The 25,614-nt window shown below is 43.7% G+C and overlaps 1 protein-coding gene across 12 annotated transcripts in view; it reads left to right on the top strand.

Annotated features, from left to right (window-relative positions):
* Positions 1–6,675: 6,675 nt before the first annotated feature.
* Positions 6,676–25,614, top strand: part of GAB1 (GRB2 associated binding protein 1) — a 116,228-nt gene continuing 97,289 nt past the window's right edge. For 4 of the 12 annotated variants that reach the window (XM_074377958.1, XM_074377974.1, XM_074377962.1 and 1 more), the window contains exon 1: positions 6,679–7,623. In XM_074377958.1, the coding sequence (XP_074234059.1) occupies positions 7,552–7,623 (72 nt within the window). In that variant the 5' untranslated portion in view covers positions 6,679–7,551. Of the gene's footprint in view, positions 7,624–14,246; positions 14,395–20,092; positions 20,177–21,516; positions 21,653–25,614 lie in introns of those variants that run through there. The other 8 variants (XM_074377994.1, XM_074377998.1, XM_074378003.1 and 5 more) reach the window with 6 other exon arrangements.

The following is a 25,614-nucleotide window of genomic DNA, read 5'->3' as shown; positions in this document are numbered from 1 at the left end:
TATACATATATATTTAAAGAGTTTATTACTATTATTTCTTAATGGGGCACGGGGGATCGAACACAGGACCTTGTGGGCACTAGGCATGTGCTCTACCACTGAGCTATACTCACCCCTATGACATATGTTCCTGTAGAGGATAATACGACAGTAAGAGGATAGAGTGGGAAATACGATTCAACGGAGGTATAAGGAAAGTTTTCCTGAGGGAGAGATGAGTGCCCTGAGATCTGAGGGTGAGCAGGAATTAACTAGCCCCAGTAAAACTAAATAAAAGTCACACAAGGGGAACAGTGAGAACAGAGGCCACATAGTGGAAAGGAAGAAGAGCATGTATGAGGAACCAGAAGAAGGCCTGAGTGACTGAGCACAGGACACATGAGAGTGGTCCAGATGAGGCCAGGTAGCTGCATAGGGGAGAGGCCATGCACAGCCTGGAGGCTGTGTTTAGAATATGTACAAAATAGATAAACAACAAGTTTATACTTTATAGCACAGGGAACTACATTAATATCTTACAACTTATTATGAAAATGAATATATGTATGTTCCTATATGACTGAAGCATTGTGCTGTACACTAGAAATTGACACACATTGTGAACTGACTATACTGCATTAAAAATATATTAAAAAATTTTTTTGTTTTTTATCGTATGCTCAATGGGCAGCAATTGAAGTGATTATATTTGAGCTTTATAACAATTACTCTGGCTGAAAAGTAGAGAATCTATGGATCAGGAGAAAGAGGATGTTGCTACATCAAGCATATGACCAAAAATCCAAGTGGGAGATGAAGTAGCTAGGAAACGAGGGGTAGCATAGAAATAGATGAAATGGAAAAATATCCCACAGGCAAGCTCATCTACATGTGGTAGCGGGCTGGTGATGGAAGAGGAGAGGGGAAGATGGAAAGAATGACCAAGAGAAAGAAAAGAGAAACTGGAGTGTTGGTGAGAGCTGAGGAGTAGGTCATGATTCCGATTTTGCTCAATGGCACATAAAGAAGGCAGCTATATTTACAGGTTGGTTGTTCAGAAAAGAGAACTGGGCTGGGGGTGGGAATTTGTGAAGGGTCTGTGTATAGATAAAGACACAAACACCAGCCCACGTGAGAGTATAGGGTGAGAAGCGAGGTGGCCTAGACTTCAGAATGCCATGGGCAAGGAAGAGCCTGCAAAGAAATGTAAGTGCGGCAAGGAGAGAGGAAGGTTCAAATCTGCGATGTCTCAGAGACCCAGGGTACTGAGTGTCTTAGGAAGGAGTGATGGAGAAATACAAAGACTGAACATGCTAGTGATGTGGGGGTCATTAGTGACCTTGGCAAACAGAAGAGAGAAATTTGGATGGTAGCCAGAAGGAAGCAGGATGAGGAGAGGTGGAAGACGAAGAACTAGAGAGAGAAACTACAGCAACACTTAATAGAAGTCTGGCTGTGAGAGAGGAGAGAAAAGCTGGTTAAAAAAACAGTAGCTAAAAAGAAATATAAGATGTAGAGGATTTTTTTTACATTGTTTTAACAGAAGACATGTGAGTATATTTAAAATGTGATGGATAATTTAACTCAGGTTTCAGTTAAAACTGAAGAGAACTGTCATCCGCTGCCCACCACGCTTTTGTCACAAACAATGCAACTAACTTTCATTTTAATTACACGGCAGTTTATTCAGAGGAATAGTCCTAACATAAGGGAAGAATTAAATAATCTGAAACTATGTGTTATTGGCAATTTCATCTAAGACTCCTCTCATAATAGCCATTTTAAAAGGCATCATGGTATTGGTTCACGTCCATTTAAAAAAGAGTGGGGTGTGTGTATGTATGTAAGTGAATGTACACCCAATCAGATCAGAGTGGTAGAATGCAAAATTTGGCAAATTATGGCGCTTTGGCTAACTCTGGCTCACCTCTCTTTTTTTTTAAATAAAGTTTTATTGCAACACACATACAGCAATAGAAACAACTGACATTGACAGTAAAGTATTTAGTTACAGAGAGAAGAGATCATTTAGAGGGTGATGTTCTTGAAAAGGTGCAATGGGATGAAATCCAAAGCATAAATGGAAGGACTGACCTTTCATAAGAGGAAAGCAATGCCCTGGATTTGCCACAGGAAGGAGGGAGTAGCAGGAGTGAAGATGGTATGTAGGTTTGCATGTTTGATGGCCAGTGGTTGAAGGAGTTTCCATCTGAGCACTTGGTTGTCTGATAAAACTGTAAGATCTTTGGCTGATAGGGAAGGTGGAAGATTGGGACATTTGAGATCTCTGAAGATAGTTTAAGAGTTATTGCAAGCATTATTCATAATAGCCAAAAAGTAGAAACCATCCAAATGTCCATCCTCTGATAAGTGGAAAAACAACATGTGATATATCCATATAATGGAAAAGCATTTAACAATATAGAGGAATGAAGTATTGAGGTATGCTACAGCATGGACAAACCTTGACAACATTATGCTAAGTGAAAGAAACTAATCACAAAAGGTCATATATGATTCAATTTATATGAATTGTTCAAAAGAGGCAAATCCATGGAAACAGAAAGATTAATGGTTGTCAAGGATGCGGGGAGAGGTGGAATAGGATTTCTTTTTGGGGTGATGAAATAGTCCGAAATTAAGTAGTGGTGAGGTTGAAGAATTTTGTGAATATACTAAAAACCACTGAATTATACACTTTAAAAATGTGAATTTTATGGTATGTGACTTACATCTCAATAAAGCTGTTAGTAAAAAAAAAGAAAGAATATTCTAGAGAGCAGGCTAGTGAACTGTCCAGATAAAGGAAGTGGGATTGGCAGGTAACAGAGAGAACCATGAAGCTACCAGAGCTTCAGCTCAAGGCTGCTCACTGCGCAAGCCCCCACCCGAGTAGGGAGCTGCTGGGAGCCGAAGGGTATCCCAAGCGGGAGGGCAAGTCCTCCAGAAGCATATCCATGTAAGGATTCTGGTAAATCATCATAGAGATCTCAAAAGAAAGGTCTCTGTATCTCCTAGGCACCAGTAATTTCTTTCTTATTCATTTCCTCATTCTAAATACAAATTCATCCTAATTTGGTATTTGTAATTGTATATTCTTTTCTTTGAAAAATGACTCTTGAGACTGTTTACGTTTCAGGTTCCAGAAAACCAAGATCTGCCCCAATGGTTGGGGATCTATTTGAGGTTACTGAATGTGAATTTATAGTGATGTCAGTCATTTTGCGGTGTAACTTGCTCTGATAGTGCTTGGCTGTTTGGGTACAGAACTCTGGGTTCACCCAGAGTTGGGGTTTTGTGAGTTGGAAGCATGTTATTGAAAATGTGGACCACAAAGTTCAAACTGGATAAGGGGGGAAGTGAAGATGGAGAGGGCTGAGGACCATGAGAGAGCGGAGGGGTTAACAGGCTAGAAAGCCGTGGAAGAATTAAGAAGATCATACAGGAACACCTTGAAGGATCAAGCTGGAAGACAGTGGTTAAAGTGGGCTGCGGGAGGTGAATGACAAAGTCCACGGGGGGGCCACTGTCTGAGGTGATTTGAAGGTCATGGGAGAAGACAAAGTCATTTGCTCTGAGGAAGAATCTAAACTATAGGATGGTCTCCAAGCATCTGTACAATCTGTCCCCTTCCTGCCCCTGTCACCTCACCCCACCCAATGTCCCTCTCACTTGCCTCCCTGCTGCCTTGATTCAGGTCCTCAGGAGTTCCTTTCAGCCTGAGGACTCTTCTTCGCTACTTGGCCAGGCCATTTTTACTCAACCTGAAGATCTCAGTTTAAAGTCTGTTCTGCAGGCATCTTTCCTCATCCACCCACTCTCCTCCCAGTGGGTAGATCCTCCTATTTTATGGCCAAGTAAGACTCTTTGCATTTTTCAAAAAATTGTTTTTATTGAAATATAGTCGATTTACAATGTTGGGCTAGTTTCTGGTGGACAGCATAGTGATTCAGTTATACATTCCCTTTTTTTATCTTCTTTTCCATTATAGGCCATTACAAGGTATTGAATATAGTTCCCTGTGCTCTACAGTAGGACCTTGTTGTTTATCTAGTTTATATACAGTAGTGTATATCTGCAAATCCAGAATTCCCACGCTATCCCTCTCCACTCATCCCCACCTTGTAGCCACAAGCTTGCCCTCTACGTCTGCAAAGACTCTTTGTTTTTTGTTCACAGCAGTTTTTCAACTGTATTGTAGAAGTTACGGGGCTAATTACTAGTAAAATGTTCTTCTCTAGGACAAAAGAGTGAGAAAACAGGTCTGGTTATCCTCCCTACTGTATCCTGGAGAACATGTACATACTATACATTCCATAAATATTTGCTGTATGAATGGAATTTAAGATACTTATGTATAACAGTGTCTTCCAGCATGCCTTTTAATGTATAAAGATATAAAACGTAATTTAACAGACAACCTAAAAATGGCATACATTATAAAAACAAAGCAAATTTCCTTTCTATCATTCAAACATGGAGACATATCTACCTCCAACTGCTCCACAATCCTTACTTATCTCTAGAATTTCAAATTTCAAACAACATAGTTGAAAATAGGGAAAAATACTTAATGAGTTCTTTTATAGAAATGAGGTCACTGAATCCCTCATTTGAAATAAAGAAAAAAATTATTGGAATATTCCAAAATAGTACAAGATATATAGTCAGCCCTCCATATCCTTGGATTCAACCAACCTTGGATGGGAAATATTTGGAAAAAATCCAGAAGGTTCCAAAAAAGCAAAACTTGAACTTGTCACTTGCTGGCACATGACATTTACATTGTGTTTACAACTATTTACACAGCATTCACATCACATTGGATGGGAGGATGTGCTTAGGTTATACGCAAATACGACACGTGGATTTGGGCATCCACAGATTCTGGTATGGGGAGTGGGGAGTCCTGGAACCAGTTCCTCAGGGATACAGAGGGGGAGGCCAGAGGGACGACTATGTTACAATTTTTCATTAAAAATGTCTTTATTAACAGGAGTGGAGGAAGTGGTTAATTTTCTAGCCAACAGTTAACTACGAAGGAGTGGACTAGTCTTACCAATGTTACTCATAAATATTTTGACTCAGTTTACATGCACACTGCCTGTGGGAGAAGTGGAAAACAAATTCGATGATTTATTTTCATTTGCAGGGCTTGTGGTAAAACCTGAGTGCACATTAAAAAATTGTTTTGGTTTATTAGTTGCCATAAAAATTACACTCACTTGTATTCTAAAAAGCCTTAAAATTTAAGAAAAGCAATGAACCCCCTTGCTTGTTTTTTCTCTCTCAATCCTCCTCATGATTATCCATTTGATCCTTCCACAAAACAAGTCTGATTCTCCTCTTTCTTCACATCTTTCAAATCTCTGCTTAGCTGCCTCTTCAAGGAAGACTTCTCTCATCCTATCTGACCTAGCTGTTTGGTTATTCTTCCAGTTTACTGTTTATTCCCTCCAGTGCACAACACTTAATCACAATCTGCACTTGTACTGACTCCGTTCACTATGCTAAGCCACGGCAGGAATGTCACTCCCCATGAGTGCAGGGACCTTTGTTTGTCACCACCTACTTTCCTACTATCAAAGTATAACATTTTCAGACTCAAAGGAACTCCTGAATATGAACGTCGTATTAACAAGAAAATGCCTGAGGCCATTTTTCCCCCAGAAATGTTCATTTATCCCCTACTATTTTTACCATTTTTATCTGGTTTTTTATATTACCTTCTAAAATTTGTTTGGGGGCTTCGTTTCGCATACAAAATGTTAAAGATATTTCTATTACAGAAATGGGTTAAACTCAGGACCAGGTATCATAATTGTAAAGCATACACCAGCAAGCAAATAAAACTAGGACACCCAGCAAGTTTCCCTTTTCTGGTCCAACATCCCAAGGGTAGATTTTAAAAAGCAAAGTCAACTGGAAGAAACTGGCAACAAATAAAGGGAACGTGAGAGTTCAAAATGTCCCAGGGATAGATTCAACTAAATCCTTTGGCCCCACTAAGCGATCCCACCCCTCCGACAAGGCCGCTCCGGGGACTAACCCAGGCCAGCGGGGGAGGGTTCCTCTCAGATCTCTCTTCCAGGATGGTCGCCTCGGCGCGTCCCCCAGCGCCCTCGTCCTCCTGGACCCTGCCCTTCAGTCTTGAGGACAGGGATCCGGAGGTCACCGACTCTCCAAGGCGCAGAGGTCTCCCTCCCGGCAGTTGTGCCTTTGAAGGATGTCAAGTAGAGAATTACCCCACCCCACCAAACTCCTGATCTCATGCACCAGTACAAACTCAGAACTGACACTCGGCCAAGCCAAGATGGCAAACCCTAGACTGAGCGAATGAACGTTCCTCGCTCCTCCCGGAGCCCGAGCCGCGGCCACGCCGCCCTCGCGAGGTCTCCTGGCCTTTCCCGGAGAGGAGTCCTCTGGGGGCTCCGGGCGCAATCGCCGCCCGGCGGCCGAGGACCCGGCTCCAGCTTCCCGAACTACAGATCCCAGGGTGCCTCTGGGACTCCCGCTCCCTCCTACTCCCGCTCCCTCCCTCCCTGCGTCTCCTCCTCCCCGGCCCTCGTTGTTTTGGCTGGAAGCGCTCCGGCGGAGTTTCAGAGAAAGTCTGGGCAGAAACCGGAGCCGGCCCGAACGTGGGAAGGGGAGGAGGCAAGGGAGGAAGAGGGAGCCAGGAGGCCGGGAGAGGGAGGGATCGGGGGCCGGGCTGCTCCGAACCTGCCGCGCGCCCCGGGGTGGGGGAGGCGGCGCGGGAGGAGCGTGAGGGGACGGGACAGTGGGCTCGGTCCCCGCAGCCGAGCGCCTCGTTCCTCCGCCGCTCTCCGCCCTCTCCGGCGGCGGCGAGCGCGGACCCACCCTCCGGCGGGACCTGCGCCCTGCCCAGCGACGCCGAGCCGGCGGCTCTCTCCGTGGCCCGGGACCAGCCCTGCGCCCGCTGCCCACGGGACCCTCGCGGCTTCCCCTTTCCCCTCCGCTGCCCGGCGCCGCGGGGAAGTGACCCACCCTCCCCGAGGAGCGGGAAGGAGAGGATCGCGCTGGGCGCACGGAAACCGAGAGCCGGCGAGCCGGAGTGGGCGCTGCGCGGGGCATTGTGTGTGTTTGTGTGTATGTGTAAGTGTGTGTGTGCGCGCGCGCGTGCAGCGTCGTGTCTGTCTCGGAGAGCGCTCTGGGAGGTCCCGTCCCAAGGGGGCGGAGCGCAAGGGGCCGAGGCTCCGGCTCCGCGCCGGGGCAGAGTCCCGCTGAGCCCGAGCGCTGCTGAGGCGGCCGGCGGGACGGCGCGCCTGGCGGCTGGGCGGGCGCACTGAAGGGAGGCCCGGCCGCGGCCCCTGCCCCGAGGTGTTGGCCTCGGCGGCGCGTTGGCCTCGGCGGCTCAGCCCACTTCTACTCACGTCAGTGGATCTGCCTCCGGGAGAGAAGCTCGGACGTGGAGAGCCAGCGCTCCCCGTCCGCCCCGTCCGCCCCGTCCGCCCGGGAGACGCCGCCCGAGAGCTAGCTCCCCGCGGTTGCGCGGCCGTCCGGCGTCGGCGGTGTCGGGAGCGCGCCCGGCCCGGAGTCCGAGAGGCGAGCACCATGAGCGGCGGCGAAGTGGTCTGCTCGGGATGGCTCCGCAAGTCCCCCCCGGAGAAAAAGTTGAAGCGTTATGTAAGTAGAGCACGGCTGCCGCTCGCCTCCCCGGGCAGCTCACGCGCGGGCTGCTGCTTCCACTTAGTCCCCATCCCTTTCCCCTGGGCCCCTTCCCCGGCAGGCTCGGGACCCGGGCTGCACGCTCACTCCCGGGCCTCCGCTTGGCCGGGCACCTTTCTTCCTCCAGATTCCTGACATCCGCCCATCGGAGGGCCCGGCATTGCCAGCTGAAAGCCCGTTGCATGTTTTCATTATTCTTTTTAGCAGGGGTGAGGTAGGGGGAGAGCATTCTCCTTTCATTATATCTGCATCGAATCCTTCAGGGCTGCAGTCCAGTAAATTTCCCGCACTGGGAAAACCGCGGAGGTTTTTGAACTCACCAACCCTCTGTTCGGTCCGCGTTCCCTCCCGCCTTCCTCTGGAGTTGTTAGCGGGAAGCGGGCGGGGGACCGGGGAATTTGGCCTTAGAGACGAGCATCTCAGATCCGCGCACAGGGAAAGAAAAAAATTATTACGCGCCCTACCGTTTGCCTAGCAGGGTTCACGTTTTGGCGGTTTGGAATCAAGGGACATTGGAGTTTGGCCTGAGAGCTTTGGCAGTTTGCTGCAGGAGGAGCGCGCTGGGGGGAGCCTGGTGGCTGATGCTTGGACGCTTTAGATGCGCTGTCAAGCCCCGCAGGAGGGAACAGCTGAGGCCGGTCAGGATTTCTGTGTCTTGCGGTCCTTTCCCAGGCCACCAGGGCTGCTTCATGGTATTTGAGTAATTGATACAAGATGCTGATTATGTGTTAAAACGTTTTAGCTGTTACGGAAAAAAAATTCCTTGAAAGAACCCACCTTACTTTGATGGACATCTGTGTCCTCTTCAGGGGTCTGAGAGCTTATCCCCTTCTCCCCTACTGGTTCTTTTGTCGCTGCCGCCTGCAAAGGAAAGAAATGACACTTTTGCCCTGGCATATGGAGCAAGTATTTTTCTAGTAAAGTACGTTTCGAAAGCAAAATGCATGCCCCTTTAAATATAAGTTGACTACCAGGGGGGCGACGCTTTCCAATGGAACCTGTTTCTTGTTAAAGGATATCTACACCCAGTAAGAGAGCTCGAGTTAATCCTATTAGTCACTGTTTGTATGCATAGAATCGAGTGAAGTGCCATATTTAACTTCACCGACAACTCACCAGTGAGTTTTTGGTTTCCTTTCTGCCAGAATTTGTTATAGACAAGTAATTCTCATTTAAGGACTTGATGCCACAAATCCTAAGAAAGTTCTCCAGAGATTTTGAATCCTTCCAAATCCTTCCTCTCCACCCATCACAGTTTGCCTGAATGTTCTGGTAAATATGCTAACTTTATTCCAGGAATTGGGGAGAGACTGTTTTTCAGCTGAGTTCTAAATAGGAGGTGGTATGTGTGTGAGAAGAGGGGATAGGGTGACCGAGAGATGTAATTGTTTTGAGATGGCATGGTTTGGGAAAGTCATAGACCTAAATGACTGGGTTCTTGGGGGAACTAAAGAGCATGACATTAGCTGAAATAGGTAGTGATAATAGAGGTTTAATGTGTCCTTTAATGTGATTGGTTTATGGCTCTCAAAAGATGCTGAGCAGTGGACTAGGCATGAGGAAAAAAGCCATGCCTTTCAGGCTTGCAATTTAATGTAATGCAAACCAGGAAGAAAATCAGCCCAAAAGATTATGTCTTAACAGTGACCAAAAAACGGGGGCATTTAAATTTTAAAAAATTTATGATTTCATTTGAGCATTACAATGTTTTATGAGGTTGGTATCATCTGTTTAACAGATGACAAAACAGTTTGCAGAACCAGAGCATGCCAGAGGCCAGATATGAACCTAGATCTGCCCAGCTGACCAGGCTTTAAAAGGGTAATGACGCTCCCCTAGTTCATTTCAAGTGGCGCTCAGGCTGGGTCATCTGTCAAGGGCCTTTTTGTGAGTCGGTGGATGTTGGTTGAGCAGCATGCATGCCAGGAAGAGGCGGGCTGTGGATCAGAGGTGCAGGCTTGAAGGAACAGAAGCCGAGCCTGTGGAGAAGGAGCCAGCAACGCGGAGTGGTTTCTGATTGTGTGCCCAAGCTGAACACTAGAGGTGTTTTCAGAGATGTTTTGAGGAACAAGCTGAATGCAGCCTGAAACCATCGGAAGACTTTAGAGAGACAGCAGGCTCCCTCAGTTGTCATCAACAGAGGGAAGAAGATGCCTACCAGCTGAGGAGGGGCGGGGTTTTCCTTGCCTGCTGGAGTGCTAGAGTTTTCTTTCCGCAGTAGTGAAGTGGGTGGAGATGACCCAGGGAGACCGTGGGCAGGGTGACCATTAGAACTGAGAAGTCCAAGAGGGTGACTGGAGCCTTATAAGTTAAAATGAGGCTCGTCTTCTATTTACCCTGTCATGTTGGTTGCCCAAAAGATTTTGACGTTCCCAGGTGATTGCTGTTTGGCTGGGTATCCAATTTAGGTCATTTTTGTTAGAGCAGCTTTGCCCCTCAAAAACAGAGGCATCTCCTATGCTTGTTTTGTGTTCACGTAAAATCTTTATTTTCTAGATGAAAGGAAACATCGTTGGCCACCCAGTAGGCAAATGGTGCTTGATAATAGCTTTGAATGAAGGGGTTTGCTGTGATAAGATACCTCGGATGTGTGGGACTATCATTGTCAAATGTGACTTCAGGGAGTTTGTGCATTGATTCTGCTGGGGAACATTTGGCCCAGGGGACTTGGACAGTTGTCTCACTGTTTACAGTATTTATAGGGTAGTCCAAGCATTGGTTAAGATGATCCATAAGGAGTGTCAAGAAATTGTTTCAGTTTTGTCTTTAAAGGCATTGCAAGTTATGGCCCCAATGCATCTCATTTACAATTCCATTTTATGTTTACTGTTTCATAGTCAGCAGCATTGTTTTTGCACACTAGTGTGTTCATCTGATACAGACACTTTTCTTGAATTTCCTAAAGAGTGTGAAAGTGGCGTGAGAGGGGAAGACTAGTGAGTAGGTTCTCTAGTCTTTTTGTCTTTTTTTTTCCCCCCTGTATTTATTTGCAAAAGAGTAACAACCTCTTGTCTGTGTTCCATCCTCTGAATTTTTTCAAGTCTACTTAACTGGAGGTGAAATTTTTCATGCTTTCAGTCTTGCTACTACTGTGTTGCCGTTCTCATCCTGTGTTCTATATTAAACAGCTGCTGTTTTACTCTGTTAAGGACCTGAGTAGAATCATGTACAGATCAGCGTCTTTAGAGTTACAGAAAACAAGTCAACTCTTGGTAGTATGCACTCAACAGTGGCGCTCAGATTTTTTTAAAGAGCTATTTAAAGAAAAAGCAGCCCTTTGAAATAATGGTGGAATTTTCATCAGGACTTGAAATTTTAGCTGAGATAAAATGTAAGTCTGAGAACAAAGGATTGCTTCAAGCCAGCTCCCATATCTCTTCAGGGGGAGCGTCCCCATGGCCTGCCCCAAGCCCAGACAGCAAGTTTGGACTCCTCCTTGGCCCAGCTGTCCGCATGGGGCAGGTGTGCAATCTCAGCAGGAGAACCTGCTTCTGAGGCCAGAGCAAGGTGGCCTGCTAGCTGTCAGCCGGCCAGCTCTCGGGTGTGTAATCTGTAATCTGCACCCAGCCTGGGCTCTGGTCTTCAGCTGTCAGGGAGTAGGATGGTTCTTGTCTGGACTTCCAGAACCCAACCCTGGTTCTGGGAATGGGATCAGAACAGAAATAGCCTCTGCCTCTTGGACAGGGAGGGGGCACCTGACATCTTACTTGGCGGAGAGAGGAGTGGAGAAGGCAGAATAACAGCATCTCCTTGGTTCAAGGACAGCCCAGATCTGTGCTAAGCATTACGTCCCTGCCCCATCATGTCCCTACAACGAAGAGCACTGTGATGTCTGGAAGCTCTCCCTGCCCTTTTTTGGCAATTACCAGTAGCAGTCAACAGATTCTGAAGCTTTTGCTTACAGTGGCTGAAGGAGCGTAATTATACTGTTGAAGGAAATTTTTTCTTGCAACCCTAACAGTGAACATTCCATTCAAATTTCTAATGTCTTCTCTTTACCTTTTCCAGGAAGGCAGGAGCATTGTTGCTCTTAGGAGCTAGCAATTACATTAAATCTTTATGGAAGTTAATGATAGTTAATTCTTTTGTTGTACCTGGGCTTAGTGATAAGTACCAAACTCTCCACGTAAAACTGGCTGAATCCCTAAATCTGATTGTTGTCTCTTGGGATTCAAAATTACTGTGAGGAAGGTGTATCAGTTTGGAAGTAGTTTTGGAATTCTGCTGTTTAAAAAAATTTTTTTTTTGAATTGATCATCTTCAAACAGATACAGCAGTATGGCAAGAATTATACTTGGATATTCTGCTTGACAGCTGAATCGGTTATTTCAGTGTGTTTTGCCATAATAAGTCTGCTTGAAAAATAGGAGAGCAATACAATGGCAGAGCACTTTTAAGTCCGAATAAAATTGCATATTTTGTGGTTGACATGAAAAGCATGTAGATAAGGTCTTGATTTGCAGATTGAGGAAGTTTAAGAGGTGACTAAGTGCCAGCGCTCCTAGTTTTCTTACAGAGACACACACTAGCAGGGCATCGTAGCAGGTGGGTTACTGCTTTGTATTTGAAGGGTTTCGGGGAAATTGGGCTGTGGTGGAAGGAACCCTGGACCAAGTGTCAGGACCCAGGATTCACCTTGCCTTTGCCGCTTCCCCTGTGATCTTTGGACCCTTCTGATCCAAAGTTGCCTTATCTGTAAAATGCGGAAGAGTGGGCAAGACGTCTACATTCTAAACTCTCCTGCCATCTAATACGCCTCTTCTCAGATGTTTCATTGGAAGGGAGGGTGGATGAGGAGTTTCTCCGTAGGCCTCCTTCTTTGGGGAAATAAATCTTCATTTCTTGTTCATCTTAAATAATCTAGTGAATGTATTAGAACTAATTAGGCAGAATTCTTTGGGACCCTCCAGCCATCCCTTAATGAGATGCAGGCTCACTGAGCCCAGGGCTGCACAGTGCCTGTGCTGGGTGCTGTGTCTGTTACAGAGCGGAGGCTCACCAAGGTATCTGTTGACTGAATAAATAAACAGGTGTTTCTGGAGCTTTTGTAAATGTACCATGTGTGGAATACAGTGGTGGGAAAGGCCCACTCCCGACCTGTAAGGAGTTTCTAATCTGTTTGTGAACACAGGCTATAAATTGCACGTTCCTTTAAATCATTTTATAAGAGCCATGTTTAAAAGGCCATGTATGATTAATTGCCAGATGGATGATACAGACAACAATTGCTTAAGAGTTCAGACTGAGAGGGGAAGGCGATGGGGGCTGCCAGAGAAGGCTTCACAGGTGAACTTCAGGCTCTATTCTTGGAAGAATCCAGGTACTGCTGACGGAAGTAGTGAAATCGTAAGGGTGGCCTGCTCTTTAAGGAAGAAGGAGGACTTTACTTTGAGTTTAGACATCCTGGCGAAAAGGATGGAACACCTCCATTTCAGGCATGGAGTTTGGACTTCAGCTGTTAACCTACAATTTGAGAAGTTCCTGTTTCTGCCATGACCTAATGCCCCTTGAGGAGATCCTGACCACGAGTGAATTTTCTGTCCCAGGCTAGAAACAAACCAAACAAGCCAGCCTGTCCGGTCACCTGAACTTATTAAAATTCCAAGGGACATGTGTTATTTACAATTTCTTTCTGTCTGTTTTAGACGAAATAATTCATTCTGGCAAGCGTTTCGTTTACAACAGAGAGGGAGCATGTTCTGGTGGGAGGGAGAATAAAAGAGCCTTTGATTCGATTGCTTCTGAGTTCCAGCAGGAGGGCCCGCGCCGCCTTGGGCTAGCGTCTTATTTTGGACTTGGGAAGCCATCTTAGCCCAGCTGTGTGAGTGCCAGCTCGTGTTGGAGGGAAAAGAATAACACCATTGGATCACGTTAAACCCCTGCTGCCTGTCGATGGAAGGGTTTCTCTCATTTCACATTCCTGGCATTAACTTGGTGGCTCATTTCCCCCAAGTCAGAGCTCCATCTGAATTTGCCATTTGAACTTGGATTGAAGTCATGAGGTTCCTGTGACTCTATCTCGGCTGGTCTGTCGACTGAGTACAGGAAACTTACCAAGTTCCTGGTCTCTTTCGGCTCCCCCTCTTTGGCCACCCCACGGCACCAATAAAATCAGCATTCTTCTCTTCTTTAGATGACTCCTGGGGAGACGTGGCCCACTGTACCTTGGATTTCCACGGTCATTAAATCAGTAGCCCCTTCGATTGCCAACTAAATGGCTGGGGGAGCCTTAATGAATTGTAGATGGCAGCTCAGGCCTGTGGAATTACAGGGAAAAGTCATTTTGGGAACCGGAAGTTGTGACCATTCCAGGCTTGTCTGTGTGAGCACCTTAAGTCAGACACGAATGCCTTCACTGGGGAAAAAAAAGAATCTTTTCTCTTTTAAGCAATTCTTTTATTTACAGCAACAAAATGCTCCCTAGCTGAAGAGGAAAATTCTCATTGCTGAATGTGTCTAAAGTAGAACCTAATTGCTTTCGACCCTCCCACAGCCTGCTTTACAAAAAAAAATAGTTAAGGCTCTCCACTGAAATGCATGCTTGGTCGTTATCTCGGTTACATTAGCCCTTGAAGCAGTCTGATTACAACTTCTAGCTGCCAAGCCCTGTCCTGCAGCATTATCTGGAGCAGAAATTTTCCATGTGGTTGTTTTTAGCAGAGCAACTATATGCACACTGCCCGGGGAAGATGTAAGTTGCAAAGAAACAGAGCTGCTAGAAGGGGAAATGTGAGTGATCTTAATTTTTTTCCTACTGTTTAATTGTTCCTTCCTTTCTGTGTGTTTTAGGAGTTTTTTATCCTGTTTCTAAACTGAGTTTTCTTTTATTTTTATATACTGGAAAGAATGCCAAATGTACCACGAGTTTTTCTTACAGTGGTGTTTTTTCTTCTCGCAGCTTTTTTCTTTGAATTCAAACTTGGCCTAGGTAATTCCCTGTGATTAAAAAAAAAAAAAACACAATGTCCTAAAAGGGAAAAAGCAAATGGGTACATTGTTCCATGAATTAAAAACAATATACGGAGAGTCCAAACATTTCTCTTCAATGTAAAAATCTTAGGTTTTTTTTTTTTTTTGAAAGGAAGAAAAATACTAAACTTTGCTTTAACTATCCTGTTCATTGTTTTTCTTTTCCCTTTCTTATTTATTTTCCTTTGTTTTGACTCATGTAGTTAAAATTTTTTTGGAAAAGTTTTCTATGTTGTTCTTCTTAAGGAACGTCACACATGGAAAAAGAAAACATCAAAATTCCATTTTACATTTCATCTTCTGGTCTGAAAAAGGGAAAAAGTGTCAGTTAACTGACTTCATGTTGCTTTGTTGAATTGAATATTTGTCATTATTGCCTAGAAATAATTTAGCTATTATATGTAGGTAAATACAATTTTAGTTAAGAGGCTTGCTTTTGTGAAATTAAAAAATGCAGACAGTAGCATCAGGAGAAGATTGAGAAGTCAGTCTATTTTTCTTGTCATTTTTATCATTGTATTTAATACCTTAGTTAGTCAGTTGCTATAAAATTTTATCTGCTAACTTTTTTAAGTGGGAGAGAGGTAAAAAAGCACTCCTTTCCCCAGGGGTCCCTGCCCCTCTTGTCCTTTTCCTCCTTGTTTTCACTTCTTCCTCTGATCTAGAAGCCTCGCCACTAACATCACAAGGTATTTGTGTCAAAATCATTGCCCACACATTCTTTCACCTTTTCTCTAAAAAGAGGGAGTTATCTATGTCCTGAGACGTGGTAATCAGGACTAGGACTCATTCTATTCCACCCAGCGTGTAGACTGTTTTTCTCTCCTGAAATGCAGTTTTTAGTTATTGCCGTGCTGGGAAATGCGGTCAGGCCACTTTCTGACTAGCAGAACTCCTCCCTGAAATGACTACCTGGGTAAAGAATTAAGTACCTGGTGTGCTTTCTCAGCTCCAGCTCATCACACATTCCCATCAGTGCCTCGGCCAGTCAGAGAAGCCAAGAGGAAAATGCTTCTGGTTGGAAGGATGACTACTTGATTAGCGGGAGAGAAGGGCTTTCGTCTTTGACTCTTGGAAGAGCAACACTTGGTAAAATGCTACCTCCAGTGGTTGAATTCCAGTGGTGTTACGAAGACCTTGACGAGGAATGCTGTCCTCATTCAGTTAGGGGAGAAGTATTTGAACCCCTTACCTTCTGGCAAAGTTATAATTGACCCCAAAGTCATGTAGGAGGATTGGATTTTACAGGCCTTCCCTGACAATTTCAGATTTCGGTGTTTGAAGTATTGGAAAAAAGGTAAAGGAAATACTGAGCTAGTAAGAATGCAAAATATTTGGGAAGTTAATTTATTCCTGTTACATAAAACCAAAGCCTTCACAGGGTATACAGATACGTGATTTCTCTCTAAAGAAAAGTGCACAGAATTAAACTGATGCTGTTGAACAGTGTTCTTTTTTTCTTTCCCTTCATTTAAGCAGTGAAGTAGTCAAAACAGGAAAAGCATGCCTGGTGTATTTTTATTTTAAATATAGTTTTTCTCTATGATTTTCGTAATGACCCACAGTATACATAGTAGAAGGTGTGTACACATGATCTGTTTACAGAGAAAATTGTGGCTTCATTTATCATTCTTTGATGTTTGTAATAGGATATTAATTTCCAGAGGACAAAGGCTGCATTTGTTCTGTGTCTAAACTGTGCAGTGTGGTACCTGGCACAGTCTCTCGAAGAGCGTGACCAAAGAGTTGTAGAATTTTAAGCCCAAAATTATAAATCATCAAGTTCAATGTTTCTCAACCTTTTCCAACCCATTTCTCTATCGCGCATTGTTTGAGTGTCCTGTGTTTTATAATCCAGTTTTATTTTCTGCGATTCGCATTCCAAAAACAACAGCTATATTAAATACCTTTCCCAGTCACGCGTGTCTCCTTCTCCCCTAGCTGAGAGGCCAACCTCCTCTTTTTACAGGGAATGAAAATTAGCCTCTGGGAGACTAATTGATTTGTCCGAGGTCATAGAGGTTAACCAGCTGTTCTGGCAGGGCCAGATCTGTCACCTCTCAGGTCAGACCCTTCAGCCCTCGAGGGAGTGCCTGCTGAGAACAAGGCGCTGCCAAGAATTCAGAAACGGACCGAGAAGGCACTGTCTCCACCTTTCAGGAGTGTATGTGCTACTAGGGACACAGGATGCACCGAGTACTGCAAATTGTATTATGATCTGTGATGTGTGAGGCCAGACTCTAGACGAATTCAGCCGAGTTGCTGAACACTGGCAATCCCCTCCCCATTCAGTAGAGGGGGATGAATTCTGGGATCCTTTTAAAATTTCATGATGGTGGCAAGAGAGATTTCACCAGGACTTTAAAAGATGGATTCATTTTCAGAGATGAGGCTAGGTTGAGACTGTCTCTATTCCTCCCTTTTCCAGCCAGACTCCTGGGTGGGTTGTATACATGAGGCTTCCCCCACTGTTGGAGATGACCAATCCATCTTCTCCAAACATGTCCCCTCTTGGGCCTTCCTGATCCCAGGCTCTGGTGTCCGGAAGCGTTGGAGTTCCGAAGGATTCTGGTGCTGCTAGCCCTGGATGGTCCCTCCTCCCACCTCTCACTGTTAGTAGGTCACCATCCATCATGAGTTCATAAACTTTTCTGAAAATCTGATAAAAACTTCATGTTCTCCATTCCCCCAGAATTCTGACAAACAGACACGCAAACGTTATTATCATCTTGCATGTGTTCTATCTCATCTTTAAAGTCTGTCTGTGGGTCTTAAAGGCCAGTTAAATTGCCCCTGAATTATATGTAGATGATCTGAAGATGCCGTTTCAGCCCATTTCTCACACCACATCTCTGGATCTGACTGCTTAGACCCCCGCAGCAATGCGGAGCCGGTCTGCCCACTGCAGGTTTTCCCATCCTCTCCCTCAGCCCCGCCCTCTTACTGTTCCCTCTCTGTCAATCACGCCACCATCCCTTCCCCAGTGGCTTACACCATATGGTTTTCTTTGTTCTCTTCTCATTCTCCACACCCAGTGAGCAAATCCTGGCGGTTTTGCCTTCCAAATATCTCTTGACTTACTGACCTGTGTGTGGCCTGAGCTGCCTTTCCCTCCTGCTAGATTCTGCAGTGGCCTGTCCATCTCCCTGACTCTGTGCTTGGGCCCCTCATCACCGTCCTCATCAAGGCAGCCAGCACGGCCTTTGTGGAACACAGACCTGGTACTCCTGGCCCCCAGTCTGAGGCTGTTCTGCTGCGTTCCTTTGCTCTGAGGAATGCCTGACCCCTTCTCTTAGCTTGCACTGCTTTCTGTGATGTGGCCTCTGCACACGCACCCTCCTCACTCACGTGCTCCTCCCCAGCTGTCCTGAACTTCCAGGTCCCAGATTGGCCTGGTGATGGCTCCTGCTGGCCTTGGCGTGGACTCTTCTTTCCTCCAGGAATCCCTGGCCGTCCCCTCTCTGCCTCCACAACCAGGCTAACAGTGCTTATTCTTCCCTCTTCTCCACCCTCCTGTCCCCCGCCCCCACCCCCGCCTCCCCTGAACTCATACCACCATCATCACTCACACGCCCAGACCCAGTGGGCCGAGAACATCTGTTCTGTTCTCCTCTGATGCTCTGCTGCACAGCGCCTGTCACACCGGGTTGTCCTTGTTTATTTAATTCCTTGTCTCCCCTTTCTATGTTGGGGCCATGTTGTGATTTTTCCTGAGCCCCAGATACTTTTGCCTTCATGGGTTCCCTTCCTCTACAAAAAAAGAAAAATTATATTTTTGCAACTGGGTCTGTATTAAGATGAATGTATAGCAAGCTGGATGTGTTATTAGATATTCATTATTCTTATTATATTCATTTTTAATACTAATTTTTTTAAGAAAGGGAAGACATGGTTCATGGGCTCCTAAAAGTCTCGTGGGCTCTAGCACCTGATGGATACCTTGGCTCTGTTAAGTGGATGTAAATACTCTGGCAGTAAAGTTGACAGCACACTTCAACACATTGATCATGACAAGGAAAAGTGAGGTGCCCACACAGTAATTTCCTTATGTGGCACTTTTGTAGTGGCTTGAATAGCTCCTGAAAACCATATTAAGATTTTGTATTGCAGTCCCTGGTAATGGAAAAATATATTTTAAAAAACAGGATGGTGGACTTCAGAGGTGTATATTTAATATACATGCATGTTTAAAAGCAGAAATCATGAGACTTTCCGATGTCAAAAATGTTACTTGAGCTCATTTACTAATATGAACATTTCTTCATAAGGTGTCTGGGTAGAGCATGGTTTTGAGTTGGAGGTGATTTTGCCCCTGCCGGGTGCACTTGGCAGTGCCTGGAGATGTTTTTGGTTGTCACAGCTGGGGGTGCTACTGGTGGCTGGTGGGTAGAGGCAGGGCTGCTGTTAAACATTCCATAACGCAGAGGGCAGCCCCGCAACCAAGAATAACCCAGCCCCCAAATATCAATCGTGCTGGAGGTAGGAAACCCTCTCGTAGAGGAATCCCTCATAAAGCTTGGTTCCTACGTCTGTATTATTTATTTGGTTTATTTCCCTGTTTCCATTAAAAGCCATCACTCAGGTGCAGGACTGGGTTGCAGCCCTGGACCCAGGCATTTCCTTTTCTGGCTTCAATAAGATTGAGAAAAAGTCATTGAAATGACTGAGCTTTTGAACTCCAGTTCTGGACTGTGCAGCCCTGTCACAGAGGTTTTTGTGAGACACAAAATCTCTCCTGGTCAATGGTCTATTATCATTTAAATCTTTCCCCAAATGCTCAGTTTTTTGGCCTGTGCTAATCCTAGCCCAAGTACAAGCAATTGTTGTCTGGGTGGGGAGGGGGATGCTGAGTCATTTATTCATGATTTTTATTACCTCTTGGCTTGAGTATCTCCATTCATTGTTCACAAGCTGCTCAGCTTGTTTACTTTTTATAAATTACATGTAATCAGTCCTCTCGCAGGTCTGGCTACTGTAATTGGCAGTAGCCACAGAGCAGGGCTGACGAGTCTGCATTTGTGCTGACATTTCACAGCCAGTTCAGGTTCTGCCCTCCAAACTTTCCTGCCTCTTCCATGTGTATTTCAAAAGGAAGGTGGACAGAACTGCTTCGCCGCTCTCCCTTCTCAGATGCTCTGACGGTACTTATTTTTATATAGATATATAATATGCAATGTATAGATATATAATATACAATATATAGATATATAATATAATGTATAATATGTAGAGTCCCTGTGTTCCTTTGGTGAAGGAGGAATCAAGGGTTTGGGACAGTGGTCCTCAAATTTCCGTGTACATCCCAATTGCCCAGGTAACTTCTGAAATGAAAATTCTGAAGCCCTACTCCCACCTTCTGAAGTTTTTAGTAAATATAGGTAGAGGTCCAGAAAACTGCATTTTCGAACTCAAATCCCTGCTGATTCTGATGTAGGTGGTCCTTAAATGATACCTGAGAAATGCTGAGTTGGGCATGGAGAAAAAATGGGAGAAGAAAGAAAATCCAGTAGAAGTAAAAATGTATAAAGAGTGGAGTAGGAAGGTAAGAACCAAAACTCAGGAAGTATCTTCAGCTTTTTTTTCTGTGAGGTAAGGGAAATATGCTGTGATGCTTTAAAAAGTGTATATATGTGTTTAGTGTTTTCTTGCAGTGACTTAGATCAGATTCTCCCCTAAAGAGGGCATATTTAGAGGCTGACAAAAGTGAAAGGGAATTTTTAGAAAGGTTAGAATATGAGAAAGAACCTAAGCATCGGAACGAAGGTGTTATTAAATCAAGGAAGGTATTATGTAGGTATCGATTTAAAAAAGAATGTGCGTTCCTGAATCAAGAGTTTAATGAATAGCTTAAAGATGAAGAGTTGACGGAGGATTAGTTCTTCACCCGAAGTTCTGGTTATTCTGGTTATTGGATCTGAAAGCGTATTATTAAAATACAGTCCAGATTTCCTGGAATAGTTCTAATTTCAAGTATATTTTCCCTTTGTCTTTTGAGTACATGTCTGGTTTGCCCTAACTTTTCATTACTTGAGATGTGGTTGATTTGTAAAAGACCATGAAAAGAATTCTACTTGATTAAAGAAGTTCTTGTTTTTCAAATTTCTCTCTGTCTTCTTTCTCTCCCTCTCCCCACGTTTAATGTATATATTCTATTTCTTTTAACCCAAACTTTGATTGTAAAGTCCATTTTAGAGAAAGAGAGTGAGAGACAGATCAGACTCTATTTTAGAAAATTGCTCAAGAAGTGAACCAGGTGGGAATGGTTATTTAATCCTAGCAGAGGAATAAAGAATTTATTTCCAACTACCTACTGAATTTAACTCTGTTTCTAGAAAGTGATGATTTTTTGATACATTATTTCCTTAGGGGAACTTTATGATGCTATTCCTACCTTGCAGAAAGATCTTGATATCCTCCTCCCAAAGAAAAGGAATTTGGGGCATTACTTGTAAAATGATGGCTGTCATCGGCTTTTGTTGAATCCATCCTCATCCTGCTCTAACCATCTCTTCATCAAAGTGTTCCTTTTTTGCATTTACTCTACCCAAACCATCTCAGTGTGAAAGTGTTCATTTTTCGGTGCTAGGATTGTACTGTAGGACTTTTCCACACTGTGGGGGCATATTGAGGAGCTGGCTGATCTTTCCTCCCTTCCTTCTTTCCCCCCATCTTTCATGCTCTCCCGTCTCCTCCATTTACTTAGGAAGACGTCAGCCTCTTAGATACTCTGCCCATCTTCCCGCAAGATCTTACAGAATCTTCCTATCTGCTTTGTAAGTGTGGAGTATCATTATTGTTATTATACAAAGTGTCTGCCACACCCTCTCGCTGCACCGAGAGTTCAAGTAAGTTTGGTTAGGAGATCACTTTGCTCCCGAAGTGAATAGAAGGGCTCTTGCTGGGCGGTGGTGGAGACCCAGAACCAGCTTCTCCCGAGAAAGGCTGGATGGACTCCTGCAACTTCTACTCCCAATGAAGAACTGAAGGCTGGGCTCACCCCTTGCTGTCTTCATTTGAGGTGACCCTATTTCCTTGTTTTCCTGTATTTTTTGAACCGTATACTTGGTAGACCTCTTTTCATATGAATCTCTTGATAGTTCTGGTTATTTTTTCAGATTCTTTTTCTGTAATTTATTCTAACCCATATGTTTAACAACATAGTGATAGATATTTCCAACGAATATTTACATTTGCCGAAAACAAGTTATAAGTGCTCTTAGGGGAGAACCACAACAGTAAGTAGTCATCCAAGTGCAGCATAAAAAAAACATATACCTTATGAATTTTCAATGGGAGTATATTAACTTAAAAATTTCTGGTTTTGGTGTAACATATAGGAAAAAAGTTATAAAATATTAGGTAAGCAGATTTATTGCCCTTTGTATAAATTACTAAAGGGAAATATTTCTTTAATAATTAAATAAGATTCATCACTAAAGTCAATATACATATTTAGCCTTGTATGATTTTATGTTTACTTGTATTTGAACAGAAAATGTGCATAGATTAACTTAAAAGTCATAGTATGTTGGTAGTTTATTTCTGTTTCAATTTTTAATACTCAGCCATATTTTAATGCTTAATATCTGCCTACTGATATCAGTGATTCTTAAAGAACTAAAAGATACTCTTTTATGGTAGCTTTTATGCATGCTAAATATTTTTACAAGTGTGGTTTTTATTCCCAGCTTGGAGAAATAGTTGTATGCTGAGAAATCCATGTTCTTATTAGCTAAGGGATGTTGGAACATGGATATCAAAGTATTTTTTAATGTTTCCACTAAAATTCTAGCTTTGAAAACATTCATATTTGTTTTTCACACGGAACCTGTTGTATTTCTAAACCGTACATTTCCAAAGCAGAATAACTTTTTGTAACTTTGAGATTTTTATTGAAATGCTTAAGAAGAAAATGATTCAAGGAAGATATTTTTCTTAAAGTAGTGAAAGGAGAGAAACTTATTACTCATCCTATTCTTAATGAGAAAAATGAAGACCTAGGGAATCGGGGCTAAGGACATACCCTGAATTCAAGACCAGTTGCTTTCGACAGACAGGGGTAGACATGAACACTAGCGTCCTGAAGCCCCATGCTGGTGCCATTCCCAATCCGCCATATCCACCTCCTTCTTCAGGGGGTTATCATCCCCAAAACTCACTTTGACATTCTAAGAGCATTTTAGCTGCCCCTTAGAGCAGTTGCAACATGGTAAATTCACCCCAGTCTCTCTCTTTGTGAAAAAAATTTATTTCTAATTGTCAAAACACATAACACAAAATCGACCATCTTAGGCATTTTGAAGTGCGCAGTTCAATAATGTTAAGTATATTGGCCTTGCAGTGCCACCCCGGTCTCTTTTGCTTCTCCGTCTAATCTCTAGCTTTGGAACCATAGGGAGAGGCTTCGTATCAACACCTTTTGGGAAGGCGTGCGCTTCACCTATGTTTGCTCCTTCATTGTAGTAGAAAGTTCATTATGTGGGATTTGCTCACCTGATTCACACTGAAGATCCTACTTTAGTGCACATTTGGAAATCCCACACCCCTCTCTGCCTCCGAGGAAAAATTCTTTCCTGATTGTAGATTCCGAGCTCAGTTTAATCTTGAGCATATGAGAGTGAGTCACCCCGAGTAAGTATGTAATCCCATTTATACCTTCCTTCCAGCCTCCCTTTAATTTTGAAACTGAAGGTACTGGATCCTGATTTCCTGTATAAGGTCTGGTGATTTGGGGCCTAATTTAGGGACCAGGCGATGTTCAGGTTTTTTTTGTTTTTTGTTTTGGAACCAGCACTTTCTGTTCTACTGACGAAGCTGCATGGCCTGCGTTTTAAAATTCAGACTATGTGTGGAATGCCTGTGTGGATGAAGAAGCAAGTTAATGCTTTTTGGGGAGGCAAGGAGAAAGGAATGAAAATTTTGAGACAGTCTGATTTTGTGGGGGAACTTTGAGATTTTTAGAATACATCCAAACCCAAGATGAGGAGCTAGTTGGCTTTGTGATCTCTGTGCTCGAAGGAAGTATTTGGCTCTTGGGCTAAAGAGATACTGTTGAATAGGTTTATTAACTGATAAATTAATAACTTAATAAACCTGTCTGTGATTCCAGTTATCATTATTTTCACAGTGCGTGACCACTAATCCCATTGCTTCATTTGTAGAATGAAACATGTCAGTTGAAAGTTAGGTTTAAAAGAATGCTTGTAAAGTACTTGGAATCTTTAAGGTACTTTGCATATAGCACTTGAAGAATGTCAATCATGAATGCCTGTATTTTTACAGCTATAGAGGAATATGGGAGCTGGAGTGACTTGAGCATCAAAATATTCCTTTAAAGGGCAACATGGTTTTGAGCAAAGCCGTTCTCCCTGAATGCTTATTTTAAATTCTCAGTCATTTAGCCAACAGTCAGTAATCTCACTTAGCAAGTGTTTGGCACGCCTGTTTTAACCTGCACAAGTTCAGTTCACACAAAGAGAGGGAGGGAGGGAGGGTGGGGTTATGTGATGGAAGCGCCCTGTCAGCCTCATTAACATATTTTGAATAACTGTATTTGAATATCTGCCAGCTGAGCTAGGCGGCCTGGAGACCTGCCAAGTGAGCCATGGGAATTTCTGGGAGGGGAATAGAGATTCTAGCCTGTAAAATGTTTACTTTTCCTTCTTGGAGGGGAAGCATTTTCCAAGATGCTATTTAGAATATTTCCCTTACCCTCCGAACAAAATGACCTTTTCCTTGGATGAGTTGGAGTTCCTACTCCTGGTTTTTGTCTTTGCAGAATTAGCCCTGAAGCTCTTTCTGTGAGCCTCGCTGGAGAAACTCTTCTGCAAGCTTATCATGTGAGCACGAATGATGGGAACAGGACAGACAGGATGAACTAGGGCGCCTGTAGAGTCACCTCCTCCCCAGTGGATGCTCAGCTCGTAAAGGTGGCAGCCTGGCTCAACTCTGTAGAGTATAGAAATGGCCTTAGAAAGTTCTCATTTTGTGGCCCTTATCACATTTGACTTTGCATTGACACCCGTCTTGCTGAAACCACAACTTGAGGCTCTAAAACTCGCCAGGGGAGGAGTCAGTTGAGACCAGGGGTTCTCAGGTATTTGGAGGTAGCGGGTTTAAGGGTGAGGAGATGGGCAGTGCCTATGTTTCTTTGTTCTTTAGTTCTCAGTTTGGGGGGCAGGTCAGAAGAGAATCAAAATCACCAGGGAGCTTTTTCAATAACCATTCACTTTGATTTTTTTTTTCCAGTTTCCCTATTGCAGTGGAGGGTGGATAGGGATGACCAACGAGGTGGCATTTGAATCTAGACTCTGTTGAAGCTGTGTGTGCCTGCCACAGCGTGGCAGTTTCCACAGTATAAGCCAGTTTGCTGCCCTGCCTCATGCTCACTCTTAGGAATGGAGAGATACAGCCTGATGATATCACTGCTCACTCCTGTGAAAGATTTTGAAACAATATGTTAAATGTACATTTTGTAGGATTGTCCGAAAAGGCTTTTTTCCCTGATTTGTTTTTTTATTTATCTTTTCAAAGATGGTCCTTAAGACTTGATTTTTCAAAACCACAAATAATGGGTATCCAAAATAGAAAAGAATGGGGTTGGGGTGGGTATAGGTCAGTGGTAGAGCACATACTTAGCATGCACAAGGTCCTGGGCTCAATCCCCCGTACCTCCATTTAAAAAGGTGAAGGGGACCAGGAAAGAAAGTTTGATCATAGTTATTTAAAAAAAAAAACTTTAACAGATGACAACCTAGGAAAGAATTCTGATATATTAAACCAAGCCCTAATTTTTTAACAACTATTATAATGAGCATATATATATATACATTTTTTATGCCAGTCATGTGTGTGCATATGTAAATATATTTGTATGCTTTTGAATTTCTAGACTGAAGTTACTAAATTTCAGCTAGCTTTTCTTAAACCTCACTGATTTCTTTGTGATTTTTTTCAGTGTCATGTATGACTGCTATATTT

The sequence above is a fragment of the Camelus bactrianus genome, chromosome 2, assembly GCF_048773025.1.
Source record: "Camelus bactrianus isolate YW-2024 breed Bactrian camel chromosome 2, ASM4877302v1, whole genome shotgun sequence".
NCBI lineage: Eukaryota > Metazoa > Chordata > Mammalia > Artiodactyla > Camelidae > Camelus > Camelus bactrianus.
This window is presented reverse-complemented; position numbering and strand designations above follow the sequence as displayed.